Genomic DNA, 20,986 nt, shown 5'->3' on the forward strand with positions numbered 1-20,986 from the left:
TTTCTACTTTGTTATAGGTTTCTTGCCATAACATTGAAAACTGAACTACATAGTGCCAACAGTACTTCCTCCTAAGTCATGGATTACGTGTGTTATTTTGATGGTTCGTCTCTTGTATGAGTAAGATAAATTTACAGTTTTATATAAGCTTTGTTTACAAAAGACAGTTAATGTGTTTTAAGTTACCCGAGATAACCAGTCTGCTTGCTGGCCTTGTTTAAACACGGCTTCAGGATCAAATGTTTTGAAATATACAGTATTATAAACTGTACGCTATGTAATATTGTTGATGGTCACTAAGTTACATAATATTGCATTAAATTATCCGTTATAGATTTAGCATTTAAGCTGGAAAACATTGTTCAAGGGGTTTCTGTCTGGTGCGTGTGGAGAGTTGATGTTTGTTACTTATTTTCTGTTTAACCGACTTAAATTTTTGTAAGTTATTTATTATGCTCGGATAGTAGACCTATAATTTGAGGACTAAGCTCACAACGTAAAATATACCTTTAAACTGGAGAAAATAATTGAGTCAACCTCAGTGTGCTGTTGTGAAACACAATAATTTATATTGCAGACTATACAATTGGGTAAGAAGTGTATGTAACATCTAAAACCAATGCTTGGATTTACAATGGTAATATCCAATATAAGTATTTTCTCAAACACTTTAAACATTGATCTTAAACTATAGTAGCCTGTTTTAAACTAAACTTGTTAACAAAGACTCTCAAAATTATGTTAACGCTAAATTACCTTTCGGTTTATTTACTTACTGCCTTGGCATCTTGTACCCAAGCTGGTACTTGCCTCGCCAACACGTCGCCAGTTCTCTCGGTCCTCCGAATCTTCCTCTATTAGTCTCATTTTTTCAATATCTTTCCGGACTTGATCCCACCACCTAGCCTTTTGTCTTCTTACTGGTCTCATTCCCCTCGGATCTCCTCTTAGTACCTTCTTCAACAAGCTCTCCTCATTTCTCCTCAATATAGGGTGGACCCACCTCAACCTTCTGCTTTTGGCCTCTCCTACAATATCGGGGTCTCGTGATGATTCTCTAAACTCTTTTTGGCTTATACAAAAAAGATCTGTGAAAAATCCCAGCAATTTAAATTACACAATTTTGGAGTAATTGATTCAAGCACACAGTAAGAACAATAAATATAATTAAAGGCATCTATTGACGCCTTATATGTCGCCTATCCATTGTAGATGTTTTCTGAACCGACCGTGTCCAGTAATCAGTTCCACTGTTGGTCTAATTCTTCGCCTATCCAGCCCTAGAATGCCCGTTTTGAATGTGTGCAAAGACCTTAGAAGGGGCTGCTTCAGCCATGGCAAGGGAGATGCCTTAGAAAGGTGGTGGACCCAACAAAGATGCTGCCGAAGCAAAATTGCCAGTCTCAATTCCTGAATGTCCACTCAAAGAAGCAGATCATTCCTCCAACCCAATACTGACACGGAGGCAAGACATTCCCGCACGAGTGAGTAAGATTCATTTGAGTTTGAGAGCTGTCAAAGTTGCACTTTTAGTATAAATACAAATTCTGTTGTCTCTGATCTCCTAACGAGATTTTCTGGAGCACAAACCAAAATAGTAGTGTCTTCCTCTTGGATAACTATTGGGTGTACTCCCATAGGATGCCAGCTCCTTCGGGTATATAACCACGCCTGCACCAGGACCTCCCAATCTTACCAGTCCTTATAGTTCTTATACGGATGAGCCTCTTTCCACCAAGCCATTCTTCCCTAGTTAGTATGCATACTTAAAATGTTATGCCATAGAAGTATTTTTTTATAATTAAATAAGTTAATAGAATACTCAGCAAACACAAAATCCCAATTTCATTCTTGATGTGTTTTGAGTAACTTAAACAACCTTAGTAACTTAACCTTTGGATTAGTTTTTCATTTCAAAATATTTATTACAAATTTTAGCATAAGTTAACAAATGACTGGTTTTGTACATTCCAGTTCCAGTACAAATAATAAGTGTATAGTTGTATTAACTAATAAGTCTGCAAAACTTGTATTCAATTGTTGCCAAGTTAGGTTTACTGAGTTGGAGAGTCAATGTAGGATTTAAGTTACCCACCTAAAAAAGGAATATGATTACGTTGTTTTTATATTTATGGCTTTTGTATTGTTAATTATTATGGTATTTTGTTACTTTTTATTGTTATTTGCTGTTAGCTGAGACTGATTTATTATGCCATTGACGAAGTTTACATTTATTTGAAACTTGAAGCCCCCCATACATTAGACGATTTGGTCATACTGTTGATGGGAGATTAGATCTTCAGCAACCTTATTGCCTAAATATCGCCCAATGTGAGTGTTTTGATCGGATTGCCAGCGATTTTGTCATCCCCACCTGATTGCTCGATTTTCCCTGGCAGTGATTTGGAGATCCTCGGACGACTAGATTGCCAAGTTTGTGGGGCAGAACAATTGAGGAATATTCTCCCGGCGAATTTGCACTGATTTCTGATTGATGTGTCATGTGAGTTTTAGGTTTTGCAGAACTTTCACAATGACATCACAAGCTGCTGAAATTATTGTTCCTAAACTGTGTGAAGAAATTTCAGCAGAACACTTTAAATCTTCAAATCTCCTGCCCGCAGCTATAACGTAGCTACAATGCATTCTTCTGCGCTGATTGTCTGCACTACTCAAGTGACTTCCATAAAAAGGCTCTACTAAACACAGGAGGTGACGTAAATGATTTTCAGATATTCCAAGGTAGTTTTTGTAATGGTCTGGATTTTCCTTACTTAATGACCTTAAAAGGGATACGTCACTAGACCCCAACTACACACCCTTTCTTAAACCACTAATTTTGAGTCTATTCTCAAAATACTTTTTGTGCCAAACCCTTTGTTCTTTTAATTTCCACAACAATGAACAAACACTATTACAGCTACAGCAGCTTACCTCTTCATGCTCCGTTCTCACACTGATCAATTTAAATTGCCACATCGCATTGCCTGACTGATAGCTTAAGCTTGGGTAAAAAATGTGTTTCCAACGACGATATGATTGCCGGCAATCTAATCGCCCATCGACAGGTGACCAAATTGCCTTATGTATGAGGGCTTTATACAGATGTTCAAGTTTGTTGTGTATTAATGTTATGTGTATATGCAATTAGATTGTGTTTTTATGATCAGTGTTACCATATTAACAATAAGTAGATCTACTTAGTTTTTTGCCATACTATTTATTATAATTTCTGTTACAAAGGTGTTCAAGATATAATAAATGTTATTTTATATGAAATAAGATTTGTGGGTGAAAAGTAATTATTACCGAATACTAGCACGGTAGAGCCTGAATATACCTTAGTAGTCAGAATCTTAGCATTCTTTTCTTACAGTCCTTTCACTCTACACGATCTCGCCTGGCCGGACAAATATTTGTAGTCAACTGATTGAGCTTATGAGAATGTTCACTTCACATTGCCGGGTGACAAATTATTACCCGGGTTGTGTCCAGCTGCTGCCACTCTAGGTTGGTGCGTATGTTCCGGCCTACACCATGGGGCCCGGGTATATTAAATTATGAGGTACCGGGTTGTAGTTGAGGGGATTCGGCTCTTACGACACAAACAAATGGAAAAAAATACTGCCACTGCCCAGGGAAAAAACGGGTCTATAGCTCAGTGGACTAAGTTACCAAAAGAACGCTTACACACCACCCAGTTTTTAGTCCTGGAATGCATTTCGTTGTGTGTAGTTTTGAGCTATTTTTTGTATACAGTTTGAATTATTTAGTTATTACAGTTTTGTTTTTACAGCCTAGTTTAAATTATCAAGGTGATTGGCCCTGAAGTTTTTATTGAACCAATCAAACTAGTATTTGTAAATTAATTTTTCAGCCCGGACGCTCACCAAGACGATTGTTCAACTATAGTTCTTAACCTAACCTATTCAACCATGCTTTAGTCACAAGCATCTTGTTGTGAGTTTAAAATCTGAAAAATTTAGTATGACATATCTGTCGGTCCAGAATACAGACCTTATCCTCCATCCAAAGTTTACTCAGGAAAAATCAAAACCAATATGTTAAATATATATAATTTAATGAAAAAATGCAATAACATTGGCCATAGAAATCACATCAATAGAGCACCTTTCAAAATGTACAAATCTACAAAATTATGATCAATACGCAATGAGTTGTGTGTGCTTTTTCTTCACAAATAAAAAAATATGTTTAATTTGTGCAAACAAAACGTTTTAATAACACAAGTCCTTTGCTTAAAACTAATTTCATACATAAAATCAACACTTAAAATTATACAAGTTGTCACAATTTAAAACTAATAGGATGTTGTTTAGCTCTATTTCAATAGGAAATTAAATCTTGTTTTGTTTTTACTATTTGTAGACATGTCTGTCTCTACAAACCCTATTTAATCACACAGTAGGCTTTCTGTATAGGAGCTTTTCACTTAAGAACAGAAAAATCATTCTAGGATTTACAACTACTTCTTTTTATACAGTTCAGCTTTGTACAATAAATACAAGATTTGACATGGCCTGCAACTAATACAAAATTGAGATAGTTATTCACAACAGAATAACTCGAAGTGAGCTTAACATTATGTATTCACTAACCTGCTTCTAACATTACTAAGTTCAAAGGTAATTTACAATAATACTAACACAGCCAAAAATATGCATGCTACAATAAAAGTTTTATCAAACCCGTGTATTTGTGTTAGAAATTACAATTTGTAGTGATTTGTTCATTATGCTACAGATTTCCCCAAAAGTGATGTTAACTTACTATTTTTCTTTTTTCTATTTTTTTATTATATTTTTCAAAGACCATTTGTCTGACTTCTACTAATAAAATGTTAAAAACTTGTATGAATTTTAATCAATTTTTCCTGTTTATTCAGTTCCATAATATTTATAACTGAAATTACTCTCTTTAAATATGATAATTTTTATATCTATACAAAGCACGAGTTACAGCAAAGCATAAATGATTTGATAATAATTTACATAATACAAAACTAACCTAACAAATGGACACATTTTATGTACATCAAACAAAATCAACACAGTACACTGTCCGATATATCACAATAAACCATGGGAATATATAATACACATCATGTATAATTAAGATCCTGCTAGATATAATGGTGAAAAATTTCTGCGTTGTAATAATTTACAATTTTTTTAGAAACATATCATCTTTTGCGTTTTATGAATTTCACATTTCTGTAAACAAACTTTACAGTTATTTTAATGATTTACCAAAATACAAAGCAAGTCTGAAGATTATAATACCATACCAGAAGTACTTATAGTTAGTTCTCGTTTAAAATTGCTTTGCTAAAGCATGTAAAAGATTATGGTGTAGCAGTGACATAAATTCACCCTTATGGTAAACAAATGTATCAATCCATCCCTCCAATACAATTTTGCAATAATTTCTGTATAATCTGTTTTACACAATATATTTAAGCTAAATATCCCTTAATATTCAGGCTGCCTAACATGTTAACTGAAGCTCTCGGTTTCGCTGTGGACGTGGATAGTTCACCATCAGAGGGCGTTGCTAACGGCCGTACTATCGATAATGGAGTCTCGGGTCGAGCTGTATATCGTCGTCGAAGTGCGCAGTCGTTGCGTCGGGCAGGATCGTCAGATGTGTTGCGTCGGACTGTAATGTAGAGCTTTCCCCCACTCCTCCGCCGCCGCCGATCACCTTACGCTGCAAAGCCTGGACGTAATTCTGTCATTAATAACAATAAACAATTACAATAATGTTCATTAGGAAGGGAGGTAAGCAGTAAATGAAAATGGTGGTTAGTGCAAGACAACGTTTTGAGGGATGTTAGATTCACGGAAACAAGAAAGTTTTGTGATTAAACTTATGGAATATTCAGTGCTTAACACGTTCAGTACTGACTACATCAATTAGCGCTCCTATTGGCCTATATCAATTGATGTAGTTGCGCAACCCCCACTACATTAGTTCAGTTTGAGCTCAGCAATTGCAGGGGAACGTTAAATCGTTGCTAGCCTGTAGCTTAGAATGTGAGCTTTATTTTGGTATATAGTTTGGTACTAAAATTTGTAGAAAAATCCCGTCTGACAATGCTTTCGTCCCGGTGTCAGGGATTTTCTCTCTTCAAGCCACATTACAAAGCCACTGACTACTGATCCAGGCAGTGCTGCTACCTTTGGGTGTTTTATGGAACTTTGTCCAATCTCGGGGTAACGTAGTACAATCACCGCTGCTCTTTTGTTATTCGTCAGATTGAAATATTTGAATGCCAATTGCGTTCGCTGTTACGGTGCCACGCCGATTCTTCGCCCGGGCCTCGTCGCCATTGACAAGCGCCTGTTGGAATGCCTGCTGCGCTGAACGTTTTAACAGAAAATTATTTAAAGCCTAGAAAAAGTGTTCTACTCCAAGTACCAACTGCGGTTTTTACTGGTTGGATTTGATAATGAAAAGTGATGTTCATTTTCTACCAATGTTTGTTCTTGACTGTTAACAGTTAATGGTTGTTAAAAGCAATGTTTGACATATTTCTATCCGTGAAACTTAATTTTTTTTAATTAGTTCTGCACCATTTCTTTTTAGAAACAAATTTGTCAAACTTAAAATCCACATTTTCAAACTTAGCTTAATTTATTAATGACCTCCATTTCTGTTATCATAACTGTTTCCATGCTACAAACTCGCTTTAGTGTGTTCTATGAGAACTCGTTCAAACAGATATATATTGCTATTCCTTTTTACACATTGCCAAAGTTTTACTTGGATACTGGAATTAAAAATACAAGATTAACGTATTTAATCCTGCAATTGGGTACAAAAAAAGCTGAGTGTGCTGAGATACAAGATCTTGTACCCCTTAGGCAGTTTAAACATTTTTAACCAATGGATTAAAAAGGTCTCACTGTTCAAAACAATTAAAAAATACAAAAAAATATTAAATTACAATTTTAATCCATGCCAATTAGTAAAATTGTCAAGTTCTGTAGGCCTACATTAATTCATATGTTCTTTAAATCAAAGAAATTATAAATTTAAGCCAGCGGAATGATATCATGCATTTAATTATTATAAACGTGTTTCCAATGAATGTCCTTAATGGTTATTCGAGCTTTCTGCCAGCAGATAATTAAGGTTAGATAATTGTACTATTATGAGGTTAAATTTAATTCCCTTTTATTATGAATCTAGTTCCTTCAGCTTCACTGCAATGGGGAAATTTATTTAAAAACCCCCCATTTCGGATTGGAATTTAATATTTGTTTCACATCTTAATTAAGTTTAGACTCACCTGACTTATGACATCGCCATGAGCAGTCCGTACTTGATACAAGTATCGGTACTTCTTCTGTCGTAGCTCCGCCCTCTGTTCTCGCGTACGCGGCTTAGGGACGTTGCCGTGGCGATTGGGATGCTTCACAGGCAATACTACCAAATAAATTTACCGTGAATTAGAATCACCAATACCAAACTTTTAGTATATTTCAATTCTATTCAATTCAAAACATCTTTATTCATTTGTGCTTAGGACATGTAGGCTTTAGGCCTTTATTGACATGTCAGATTATAACATATATCGCTCATGCACTACTTTGTTTAATAAAACATCTAAGAATTTTGCATCTAAGTTATGACTCTAAACTCCATTCCAAGTTCACATTCTACGTTACATGATGATTCACTCACTTCACTACTCCAGTAATACACCACCATGCCATGCTGGCAAAATATTTTTAAAACCCTTCCACCCTTATTACCACTCAATTCCCCATTAACAGGGCTTATGGGAGATAGTCATATCATTAACATTCCTGAAAAGCATGTATATTGTCATGTGGATGTTGTCAACTGTCCTCATACGACGCTCACAAAAGCACTTACTTTACTTATTTCTGTAAATTTACACTCCTCATAGATTTTGACATATAATTATTAATTTGGATTTTGACTTTGGGTATGATTTTAATTCCCTGGATAGTAAGTGGGTTTAAGAAAAAAATAAGTAGTGTTTTGCATGTAATGACTTTGTGGAGGATAGTATTGCTGAAAGAGCCATTTTAAATACTGTACATAGCTTACTGTATGGCAAACGTGAAACAGAAGTCACTGTCACTGAAGTTAGATTGAAAAATATCACTGAACGCCAAACTTAGTACCATAGTGAGGCTTAGTATGAGCATCCAGATATTTCATTTTTACTTCAGTTAAGTATAATGTACACGTACAATCAACAAATCGTGCTACATGTTTTAATGAGACTATCTTAAAGATTGAATAAAAAAACATAATTAACAACTGGGTGGGCATTAATTGCGCCAAATGACCTGAGTCAGGTAGTCGGGTATTCCTGAATTGTGCCAAATACTCCAGGGAGCCACCCGATAAGTTCATTAACTGCGCCAAGTGGCGGCCCACTTTGAGTGTATACTTAAGTAGGTTAAGTTAGGTAAGGTTAGGATGACACGTAAACAAGGACATTCCTTCTGCCGGTAACTCACCCCTACCTGGATTGTGCTTGGCACAACTAGAACATATTTTGGGAACCCTTTGAGGGCTTTGCGCAATTAAGGAACTCTTTGGTGCGATTAATGCACGAGCTTTGCAAACAACTGAGACAAACTTAGGCCATAAATCTAAGGCGGGTTACAGACCGGTATCGCGGATATGATGTTGCCGATATTTCTGATGTCGCGGACATGATGTCTAAATAAAATACAACCATGGAAGAGGCACATGCTGGCGACATGAGAGTGAAGGAATCACAACATTCATCACTTTAAATAATGTCATCGTCATAAGAAGATGATGTGTTGTTGCTGTTGTTCTTTCTACAAAAACATTAAAGATAACTTCATGGTAATCTTTCCAAAATACATTGTAATTAATTGTATTACAGTACTTACGTAATTTCCTTATGGTGTAAATTGAAGTATTTAATATCACAATACTACATTTCACACCATAAGGCAATAAATTAAGTAATAAAGCGCAAAAACTACTAGAAACGTGTTCTGCGCATGCGCGGGCCCAAGAGACACGAGACATGTCTGTCCAAACACCGACCGGTTGGTTCGCTCGAGACACGTGTCTGCGACACGAGTCGCAGGCAACGTGTCTGCGACACTGGTGTGTAAAGCTCCATAAGATAACATAAGTTGGTTTTCGAGGGGCATGTCGCGGGCACGAAAAATATCGGCAACATCATATCCGCGATACCGGTGTGTAACCCGCCTTACACAATGCTAAGTCCTTTAGGCAGATTGTATTGTCTGGAGGATGAAACACCAATGGAACAGATTCTCAAGAAATGCTAATAAGTTTAAACTCACGCTGTTGATGGTGAATACCACGTCCAGTGATTGCGAACTGGACGATGAGTCCGAACACGACCACACTCGGCCAAAGGCCTAGCACTGCCCAGCTGAACCAGCATGGCTGGGCAGGAGACTGGCGTAGAGTGATGCGGTCCCAGACCCACCGCACCATCATCAGCTTCTCTATGAAGTAGTCCAAGGCTCCTGAGAGAATGGCTCCACCGTAGACACTGGTGCCCAGCACTGTGAATGCTGTAACATTAAAGGACCATTAGAGATTTACTACAAGTGATTGTGATTGATTTGGCTGAAACTTTACTCCCCAGCTATCTGTAAGTTACTTGAGGAGTGATTATAGCAATCTGCATCCTAAAAGTAAGACTCGCCCAACATAGTTCCTTAACTTAAAAATATGCCTACAAATTTCTGTAAAAATAAAATCTTTCTAGGAATTAATACTTATGAATTAACCATATACTGTATACTGACAGAGTCTTTTACCAGTTTTGGGGGAAAAAATATGTAGTTTAATTAAATTGAGAGCCACTGACGGAAGACCTTGATGTATATTATTGGTTTCTGTTAAATACGCAAAATATTTAAGCACTCTAAACTGATATTATTGTAAACGTGATATTAACTATTGCAGTTAAACAAAATTTAAATGAGGAATAGAATTTTGGAATGTTTTAGCACACTCATTTGTGGGTCATTCAACTAACTATGTTCCTGAGACAACACTGCCAGCTATTACAGGTCGGCCGCTTGGAATGTGACCTCTTACATGTGCGATGAATCCTTGTGCAGGTCGCTATCTGTCCGGCCGACCTATAATAGCTGGTTCATATAGAAGGAATGTTTTTAGTATCCAAAAATTAATGAGCATTATAAAATTAAATGGGGTTCAAGAACTGTCAACAGCTTAAGAACACAAATACTAGAACTTTGTACCTCCATTCCCCTAACTTTGAATGATTGTAGCAAAATAATGACATTGTCAACTTTCTCGTTTACCTTTGGGCCACTGCAGGTTGAGGACGGCAAACAGCACACCACAGCCCAGCATGGTGCCAGCCGTGGTGAGGAGGGTGGGGGGGTGAGACACTTGCTCTGTGGTCACTAGAGATGCAATGGCTACAAACAACCCTGTGTGGAACCCAGTCATGAACAGTCCGACGTACTGGACGAGCATTGTGATCAGGCCTAGTAGTAGACCCGCACTCAGCGCCATGCCTGCAAACATTTAGTTGACAACTATCAGTTGCCTTCCTAGGACCTTATCACCAGGAGGGGGGTTTGGGGGTTCTCCCTTGGAAATTTTGCTGTTTTTAAAGCCATTCGGTGACTTTTAAAAGCCATTTTCAATGTCTAGAACTCTATCCAAAAACGTTACTTTTTATGACACAATGTATGTTTGAATATACATTTTCAGAGTACATGGGGCGCTTTAGTCCCTATAGCCCCCCTTGGAACCGTCACTGACAATCAACCTGTACATTTGAAAGTACAGTAGAACCACAATAACAGTGTTTCTTGGGTTTATTCACAGCTTTATTTAACAGATAAAATTTCTACATACATCAATAGTCAAACAATAAACACTACAACATTATTTACTTTTCCACAATTTTTTGAGCTTAAATTGCAACTATGTCCATAATATTTTAAAATAAAGGCATTTTTTAAGTATAGTAGAGGTACGCTTACGCTCTTTACGTTTACTCTCTTTTTATGGTCTTAACTTATATGATTTGTGGATGTGCTGTGAATCAAATCTGTTCCTCTCACACTAAAGTCAGAGACGCTAACCACTAGGCAACACTCCTATTTTTGCACAGTTCATAAAGTAGCGAGACGGCCCAATTGCTTCAACTAGAGCAGAGGTGCACTTCAAAGGTCATTTCAATAGACCTTGTCAGGCCGGTTCTTTCTTCACTTTGTAGACAAAACTTAATGGTTTTTATTTAAATATATTTCAAAAGTATATATTTTGTTAGAAATAAAAATTATTTATTGATTTTGAAATTGAAACCAAAACTACAAAAAATATTTTTGAACGAAATTCCTTTTCATCAATCTTCCTCTAACTTAACTTGTTCACATTCTAATTTTAAACAAATCTGACCCATTATATTTCAAATTTTTTTAAATGTTGTAAATTTTCAGAGTTGAGTTAGGTAGAAAGAAGTATAGAGAACACCAATGATAGTGAAAATGGTTTAACTTTGTTGTACAATACAGGATGTTTATTAGATTACATCATTACACCATCACACTGTGTGTATTTAAAAGCAAAGCCAAGTGGAGTGTGAGCATTGAATGAATGAGATAACAGCTATGTTACCGGCTAAGATCAGCGGGACTTTTAACGAGGACCACTTATTAAAAGCCCAATGAACAAGGACAGCGGTCCAGTTTTGAACCATCAAAGGCTTCTGACTTAACTCAGAATCAAACCTGCAAACCTTCTAACTGAACACATCCACTCATCAAGTTGTATCAAATAGAATTAGAACCTTTTAATTTTGAGGAAAAAGAGTTTCAAGTCACTCAAGAATCACATGAGTCCAGATTGGTCGATGTATTACCTGCATTAGCGTAAGGGGGCAAGAGTTTGTCCTGTATGCAGATCATGTAGATGATCACTGAGCCGAAGATGAACCCTGTTAGGAACATCACAGCCTTGAAGCATCGGTAACCTGAAACATGTTACACATAACACTTTGTATTTTTACACCGTTGAGGCACAGAATTAGTGGTAATTACATGTAGGTGTATTCCTTTAGAAACTTTTGTGATCTTTGAAACGTAATTTGAAATGATTGGAAAATTTCAAAAGGTGGAGAGCTCAATGAAGCCTCCTTCAGCATATTCGCAAAAGAAAGTGTAGTAGTCTCATTTATCCAAAATTGAATTACCTGCCTTTGATGTTATCCACTGTGGATGATCGGTGCATTGAAGTCGTAGGACAATTCTGTGTGGTGTGACTGTGTAAACCACAGTGGATATGTGGAGACGACCCCCTTTACCTTGCTGTCTGAACTTGCTAGAATTTTAACTTAAGAACCTGCACCAATTTCTGATTGTTTTAATTGTTTTAGAGTGCTGCACAAAACACAGTTTCCCCACACTTGAAATCCTCTCTGCTGGTCTTTTAGTTCCAGTGAGAACTAAGTCCTGTGGTGGGGTGGACAAAAGTAGGTACCGATTGATCCAATATTTTTCTACAGCTAAAGTACTGTTTTCTTTTACTGTGGTGGTTTGACAATGCAGAAAATTAATTTTAATAATTTGGCTGAACATTGAGGCATTTCTCACTCACCAAAGAGGCTGTAGACGATGCCAAAGACGATGTACATGGCACAGATGACGGCAGGGATGAGGTCGTAGTTGTAGTCGATGGCATGGCAGCGCTGAGGGTACGTAGGCACCACCCCCGGAGCCCCTGGCAGGGGGGGAGGAGACGACTCTACGCCCCGGTCCACCGGCACCAGACTGTCGGCAGACATGCCCTGCAACATTGAACATAACGTAAAGTATCTTATAATCAAAGTTAAGTTATCATTTTATAATCAAGACGAACATTCTAACTATCAGAATTCTTGTAGACGGTGATAAAACTAGATAACATTTGACTAAGTACGAAAGATGACTACAATAAGCGGTCTGTGATCTGCAACAGTAAAACGAACACATCTTTGAGCGTTTTCTCGTTGCGATGACATATACGCTAACCAGTTATCTTTACGGCACCGGCCATCCTCGGTGACAAATATCCCCCCCCCCCCACACACACACACACATACATAGTTCTCAGTCCCCCAGTTTATATCTTCGGTTTTGTTTTGGTACCGTGCATATGGAAAACATGCTTTTTAATACAGCTGATATTTTTATCAACAAAATAAGTGTGCATATCATGGGATGTAACCTCTAAAGCACTAATTAAAAGCCCAATGATGAAGGACAGGTGTGACTGCAGTAAACATAGTTCTTTTTAAAACTGGTAATTTATTGAATTGTAAGTGTTTGGACAGTGTAAATGATCATTGATTGACAATAGTCTTATGAATATAACATCGCATATTTATGAAGTTGTACAATGATTAGATTGTCACCATCAGAGTGATTAGAATGTACTCATAGTTCTGTTCTAAGTGTGTACGTTAAAAAAATCATTAAGTTTTTCCCTCTTTAGAATTATATTTGTAAGGTATTTCGTTTTGAAAAGAGTTTTAGTGACTGTTGTGAGTTAAATGTTTGGCAGCAATAAATTTCTACTGAACAAAATGTCCACTGCTTCCAAGATCAAGAACATTCAAACGCAAATTCCCACTCATCTTAACATCTGTCTCAATCCCAACAAATGAATGGACATAACACAATCTCCAGTTATCTACAGGATGCTGTTATCTGTATTCCAACGTTTCACTACAAATTACTTGCATATGTTAAGCATACGGTTTATATGTAAGTAAACCCCCTAACACATCCATTTATTATTGTTTATCAGACCACAGATAACCATGTGGTCAGTGTAAGCTCAGCTGTTCCATACAAATGACCACAATCAGCTGATTGAGCCACGCCTACATCCTGCACAGACCTGTGTGAGTGTAATGTGTATGCAAAGTGGTCCTGTCTTGACAACACCTATCTGGATAAGTGCACTGGATCACTGTTTCAAACAGGAGTTAGCTTATTTCTCTGTAGTCATTGACCCTGTTAAAAATTTACTTTAAAATAAACACAGTTCATAAGATTTAGTCATTTGAGGAATATGTTTTTGTTTTTTGAGTGGTGACTCTAATTAGTAACAGAATGAATTTTATTTTTAAATTATCTCTAAAAAAAGCAAACTGGGATTTGAACAAAACCACTTGGACCTCTTTGGCCCTCAGAGGTCAGCCTTCCCTCATACTCTAAATGGAATTTAAATTGGAAAATATAAATTAGTCCATCTGACTGAAAATTTTGATCAAATACTCTTTAGTACTGATTCACCGTCGGAGTTGTGCCACCATGCTATAAATGTAAAATGTTTATTATCAATACCTACTACTATAGCAATTTAATTTATGGATTTTTTCAGGAGGTGCTGGCTTCAATGGGACTCAGATTGTCCAACTACCTTAAAATTGTTGGGAGGAAATGTTCATTCTTTTATCTAAACTTTGGTCCAAAATGGGATAGGTTCTCTAAATGTTCTTTATCCTTTAACCCCTGCATATCCAAACACCTGTTGTAAGAGCTGTGAATAAGTTAAGCACGTTCATTGATTTATTTAACAAGTAAGTAGAGTGTGTTTGGCTTCTCATCAAAAATTAAAAGAACACCATCACCTTTTGTAGTTTAATCATATCCTATGTTTCTATATGTACAACATTTAACATTGATCCGTGATTCAAAATATTCTATTGTAAATGTATATAATTTGTCAACCATATAATTATCACTGCGTAAGAATTTTTTTCATGTTTCATGTTTTACAAGCGTGTTTTTATGTTTACCGACGACCTAAATTTGAGTGAAATGACATTTTAACCCCCAGATATTTTAATCCCGTCACCAAACAATAGGATGATGGATAATATTATACCATTTATTTCAATAAGTGATCCTGGGCCTCTAAGCATAATGAAATGTTGTGAATAGGATACCCCCTAAAGCAGCGGCTACACTTACCCGATTCGGTCCGGTTCGGTCCGGTCCTCCAAAATGCGGAACAATGCTTCCCATGTTTTTAAATGGAGGCGGCTACACTTACCCGATTCGGTCCGGTACGGTCCGGTTCGGCGCGGAACAATCGTCCAGGGAGCATTCATCCGCATTTTGGCGGAAGCATTCGGGGCGGACCGGACCGAATCCGATAAGTGTAGCCACCTACTCCCGAATTTCGGATGAGGATCGGGTGGTTCCGTGAGAACTCGGCTACGAAAGTGATGAATTCAATTAGGAAAAATAGTTATTTGTAGGATATAGGCCTAAGAATTTAGGCAATTATGTTCATATATTGCCTCGATCATGGAAGAAGATAATTATGTCTACACGACCGCTGAAAATAGTCTGAATTTTGTCGCAATATTCGGAGACGATTACAATGTCTACACGGCCGCGAGGGATTATAGGAAGTTTACCGAGATTGCATGCAAGTACAACCACAATTTTTTTTAATTTTTCATTTTTTGGCACCCCTTAAAAAAGCCAATTGCCTCGCGCCCTAGGCACGTGCCTGCCGTGCCTATTCGGTTAATCGATCCTGAATAAACACGTTCTGTATTGCTGTACTTGTGCCCATTGCTCGTGTGTGTCTTCCAAAATATCATACAAGTGTAGCTACCTCTTTCGGCCGTACCGAAACGATTCGTACAAGTGTAGCCACCCCTCACAAATTCGGGCCGGACCGAACCGAACCGGACCGGACCGAATCGGGCAAGTGTAGCCGCTGCTACATAATATTTACAATTAACCTCGCAAAACCTTATCACAAACTTGCAATACAACAACAATAAAATTATTATGTAAGCAATCAAAATAAATTATTTCAAATCCAAAATCTTTGCACAAAAACAGTGGGAAACCCTCTCAAAGATTTTAAACTTATCTCCTCCAGTTACCCACCCACCCTAAACTTCCGGTTATCATTTTACCGCCAGGGTGGGCGACACAGACACGGTGAGATTCAGGAGGCAGTGGATACGGTGTTACTTCCGTTTCCCGGCGCCGGAAGTCACTAGGTCAAGCAAGCACCTGTGACTGCGACGCACCACCTGATCGTTTACTTTCTCTAAACCAACGATCACTTCCTAGTGGGTCTCTACGTTAAGGTCAAGTTCAAGACCGTGAGTGTTCTTCCCAACAGTAGGCCTGAGGAAATGAATCAAAACTGCTAGGAAATTTGGTGTTTGTGTTTTGAAAATATCTATCAAAATGTGTAGGCCACTCCTTTATATACCACAATTGTACTTTATATGGCTTAAGTTAAAATAATGGAGCGGAAAATTTTACCATTGCCTGAAGTAGACATCACATTCAAGCGATAAGCCTGTGGACAGGTCAGTTTGAGAATAAAAACCTAGGCCCAAAGTCACGTTAAGGTCAAGTTCAAGACCAAAATGTCTTCTTTCGAATAGTATGAGAAAATTCATCAAAACCACTGTGAGTGACAATTTAACCATCAATGTTAAACATTTTCATTTTCAAAGGCTACCTCGATTCTGCCAGTACGAAATAATGAAATTTAGCAGAATATTTCTTTGACTATCGTAGAATAAAACATCTCGTTATCATTCAATCAGCTGTGTCCTGTTATAGAACACATTTTGAAGCGCCGAAGGTGTCAGTCCCCCATTTCCGTCGGAATAGGAAAATTTTTAACCAAACCAAGTTAAATGCACAACAAGATGTGAACTGTAGCATCGTTTTGTCCCAAAAACTAAAACAGCGTCCGTCCAAAGCTACGATCAACAACTAGAATTTTGACAGTAGTGCGTTGTGAGAAGCTCATTCTACTGTATTTTAATTTTAAAGACTGGCTACATATAGTCCATATATTTGTGGTGTTTACTTCATCTGCCAATCGATGACGTAACTCCTGTGGTTCGTATTCCTGAATCACAGTAAGACAACACCAATGGTGTGAATATCAACATCTAATCCAAAGTAGGTCAAGTGCAAGGTGTCGATACTGGTTGCGTAATCTTGACTATGAAAACAAGTCGGTCCAGTGAGTGTTTGTTGGTACTCGTTTGAATAGATACCATTGTAAAATGGTAAACAAGACAACCAAAATCATAGCGAGGCAGGTCTAGAAAGATACTGCGACACGTATCGTACCCCATAATGTGATCGTCGATCGTACCAAACAGTTTGTGTAGGCCTAATCTAAGCTTAAAATTAAAAATATAGGTAATTTCGACATTTTTGTTTCTTAAAATACCAGATACCTAGCAAAACTTAAAATCATAATGGATTTAGTAAAAATATGAACGACATGATCCTGGTTTATTTGCAAATGTGGAATGGCAAAGAGGTTCATAACCACAAATTATTAATAAGATTAAAATATTTCTGTATTTTACTGTGTAAAATCATGTACAACCTAAAGATATGTCCATTGTTTTTTTTGTGTGGAACCATTAATTTGTCTTGATATCTTTTTGTATTTTAATTTCTTAAAACGTGGTGATATAAGACTTAAACAGTACTCAGAGGCACAAAATTAATTATTTAATTGTACGTGTTTTCTCTCATCATTTAACATACGCCTTTGGGTTCTGCTGACTTATTGTATGTACTGTATGTTTGTTTTGCATTTTTATTTTCGCTGATTAACACGATAAACTTACATCAGTTACTATTGTAAGCAACTCATATGACATGACGTTTGGAGCAAATAATATATTTCACATATAATTAACATTATGCAATCACCCTCGGGGAAGCATAACACTACTCGCTCCGGTTTTAGCAATAAGAGCTCAAAGAGAGTGAAGGACGCTTGGTGAAAGAGTGTCAAGAGAGTCTCACGCACTTGAGTGGAGAGCGAAGTGAGAGAATAAAGTCTCATCTGCGGCGGAGAGCGTTGAGCACGCTCGTTTATATTAAACTGGACTTAGTGTAGAAATATCTGTAACTGGCCTTACACGTGAAATTTTGGTTGACAGCATTTATACAAATTGTTTAAAAACAATTATAATTATTATTTTAGAAATTTGCAAGCATGAAGTGGTTGTTTTTGTGTGGTACGGATTTAAGGCTACTCGGATATGCTAAGCTCGTGATAATGGTTAAACCAATAATTAAGACATTTATGACGACTGATCTGTGCCTGCTTATGAAGAAGTAAAATATGATCTAGTGTAAAATATTAACGTAAACTTACTCCTCGTCTTAACTACAATTAAGTGGACTTACAGTTTGTGAGCCAAAATCCCCAATTACGGTAATTTATTTATAGACATTTAATTAACTCAACAACATTGACGTTCGTTATTAAAACCGTTTCCGATATGTAAACATTTAGATTTATATTCTACTAGCTGGCCCGACAGACGTCGTCCTGTCCTAATGTGGTTTTATCTCAAATGCTCGTTCATTTTCAAGATGAGCTCGTTCGCATGGCTCAATCACGTCCTGTAAGGTTGAAGCTCGTTCGCTGCGCTCACTCACCTTTTGGTTGCAAATTAGCCGTTGTCATACATTTGAAAAAAATAATAGTGCTGCACCCTGTTGGTAAACCTATTAAATTTGTAATGCTACTGAACATGACAGAATCAAATTCTTTAGTTGAACCAGCTGTTAAGATTCTTTAATTACATTTAAATATGAATACTCATAAGGTTAATATGGGAAACTCCAGAGCCACTGGGGCGGAGCCCTTTTGACGGATATGAACCAAACTTCACACAAACCATCCTTGAATAATGCTTAATAATACCTGAAAGTTTCATTACAATCTGTCGAGCGGTTTCGGAGTCCATAAAGGACAAACAAACAAACATACATACAAACAAACATACATTCGATTTTATATATAGACTAGCTGAACCCGGCAGACGTTGTCTTGCCTTTGACTATTTATAATTTAAGTACCGTTACGTTTAATTTTCAAGATGATCTCGTTCGCATGGCTCAATCACGTCCTGGTTGAAGTTCGTTCGCTATACGCTCACTCACCTTTAGGTTGGAGCTCGTTCGCTACGCTCACTCACCTTTAGGTTGGAGCTCGTTCGCTGCGCTCACTTGCCTTCAGGTTAGCTCGTTCGCTACGCTAACTCGCCTCCAGGTTGAAGTTCGTTCGCTACGCTCACTCACCTTTTGGTTGCAAATTAGCTGTTGTCATAAATGTAAAAGAAATAATAGTGCTGCACCCTGTTGGTAATCCTTGTAACTTTAATGCTATTGAACATCATAGAACATAACCAACTTGTTTAATTGAAACAGCTAGCTGTTAAGATTCATTAATTCCATTTCTCATAAGGTTAACATGGGAAACTCCAGAGCCACTGGGGCGGAGCCCTTTTGGCGGATCTGCACCAAACTTCACACAAACCTTCCTTGAATAATGCTTAATAATGCTTGAAAGTTTCATTACAATCTGTCGAGCGGTGTCCGAGTTTATCACTGCCAAACAAACAAACAAATATATATACAAACATCCTCTTTTATACTTATAGATGGTTACAACTTATGGCTACTGGATGAAGAAATTAATACTTAGGCTAAAACAAAATAAGCGCGATTTCTGCAGTTCGAATATTTACTGTTACAACTTGGCGTGTGTGAGAAATTGCCGTTTTGTGCATTAGCTTCCCTTCACTTGAGGCCATTAAACTCAATCTTGCGTTCAACGTTTGATTAATTAAAGTGTTTACAGACTTCACGTAGCGATTTAATGGCCTCCAACTGAGCTATTGGTTGGATGGTTGGATCGTTGGTTGTTTGGGGTTACATTTTTTGATACAACCAAAATCATCCAACTAAAACTGTGCCATTGTTTCGCACTGGATACAAAATTCCATAGTATTTGGTGTACAGCTGGGAAATGAGTAAATGGCCGAATACAACGTAAAGGTGATAACATTCGCCGAATGATAGCAAGAATAATTGATATATACGTGTTTCAATGGGATAAACATGTGGCTTTGTTGGAAAAACACTTTGATCACAACGCATAATATGGTCTTCTTATTCTTTTTGTTGTCCAAGCCGGTAATTTTTACATGAGGACTCGCAGGAGAAAGTGTTCAAACGCTCACAAGCGGTCCAAACAAAAGTGTTGTGGATGTGTCTGGAATCGAACTCGATAGCAACACTCCCGTCTATTTTTAAGACAATATCATTTTAGAGTATGACACTTATATGGGACTGCTGCGATCCTCTTAATGTACCCCAATAAAATTGGATTACCTGGGAATTTTTACTAAATTTTAAATATATTTTTACACTAACCGTTTTTATTTACTTTTTTATCCAAGATTTTTCTCATACCTAACTTTTACTCATATGAAGCTTAAAACCATTTTCACACATGGGTATGGATATTTTAAACACCATCTTACTCTCTTCTGACCATTCAACGTAATTATCATAGGAAAATTCCCTATAGTATTTTCGATTAGTTTAATTCCACAACAATGGTTGATCTATGATCAGAAGCGCCCGCATCTATCCTATTTCATCCTGCTCCTTTGTGTCTGTTCAATTGGGTCAATCGGCTTCAATATCTACTATTGTGTGAAGATATAAAATACGTTGCTTTTACTAGAGCCAGCTTTGCATGTAACTACTACAGAAGTGATCACATTTAATCCCGCTACAACGATGAAAACATAATATATAAGTAAAACAACATTAATCCGGATATGTATAAATTGGAAGAGTATAACTATTGACTATAACCATACATAATCAATGGTATAAGTCAACTAATTATGGATGTACTGTAACCATGAAACCCTAGTGCGAATTAATACTCACTTTCATTTGATAAATATTGCTAAATCTTTGATCGATGCGAATGTTAGAAATGTTAGATGTGTTTGTTAGAAAACTACGGCGAATTACATTAAGCTTCATGAATTGGTTTTACGTTTATGTTTATCCTACGACTATAGTAGGGATCCGCTGTAAACTTGCCAAATAAA

General features: G+C 37.1%; 2 protein-coding genes across 6 annotated transcripts in view; one reads left to right on the forward strand and one right to left on the reverse strand.

Moving 5' to 3' along the window:
* Positions 1 to 14,520, forward strand: part of LOC128991734 (trichohyalin-like) — a 40,222-nt gene extending 25,702 nt beyond the window's left edge. For 3 of the 4 annotated variants that reach the window (XM_054414882.1, XM_054414885.1, XM_054414884.1), the window contains one exon: positions 18 to 3,246. In XM_054414882.1, coding sequence (XP_054270857.1) covers positions 18 to 75 — 58 coding nt within the window. In that variant the 3' untranslated portion in view covers positions 76 to 3,246. Of the gene's footprint in view, positions 1 to 17; positions 3,247 to 14,430 lie in introns of those variants that run through there. The other variant, XM_054414883.1, reaches the window with a different exon arrangement.
* Positions 4,071 to 20,986, reverse strand: part of LOC128991733 (transmembrane protein 198-like) — a 32,368-nt gene continuing 15,452 nt past the window's right edge. Inside the window, exons 2-7 of one of the 2 annotated variants that reach the window (XM_054414880.1) lie at positions 12,661 to 12,850; positions 11,927 to 12,037; positions 10,353 to 10,571; positions 9,354 to 9,590; positions 7,316 to 7,452; positions 4,071 to 5,739 (exon numbers count right to left, since the gene is read on the reverse strand). In XM_054414880.1, coding sequence (XP_054270855.1) covers positions 5,587 to 5,739; positions 7,316 to 7,452; positions 9,354 to 9,590; positions 10,353 to 10,571; positions 11,927 to 12,037; positions 12,661 to 12,847 — 1,044 coding nt within the window. In that variant the 5' untranslated portion in view covers positions 12,848 to 12,850 and the 3' untranslated portion in view covers positions 4,071 to 5,586. Of the gene's footprint in view, positions 5,752 to 7,315; positions 7,453 to 9,353; positions 9,591 to 10,352; positions 10,572 to 11,926; positions 12,038 to 12,660; positions 12,851 to 20,986 lie in introns of both variants that reach the window. The other variant, XM_054414879.1, reaches the window with a different exon arrangement.

This window comes from Macrosteles quadrilineatus, unplaced genomic scaffold (assembly GCF_028750875.1).
Source record: "Macrosteles quadrilineatus isolate MER2022 unplaced genomic scaffold, UCM_ALF_1.0 Scaffold_4__1_contigs__length_99947679, whole genome shotgun sequence".
Lineage (NCBI taxonomy): Eukaryota > Metazoa > Arthropoda > Insecta > Hemiptera > Cicadellidae > Macrosteles > Macrosteles quadrilineatus.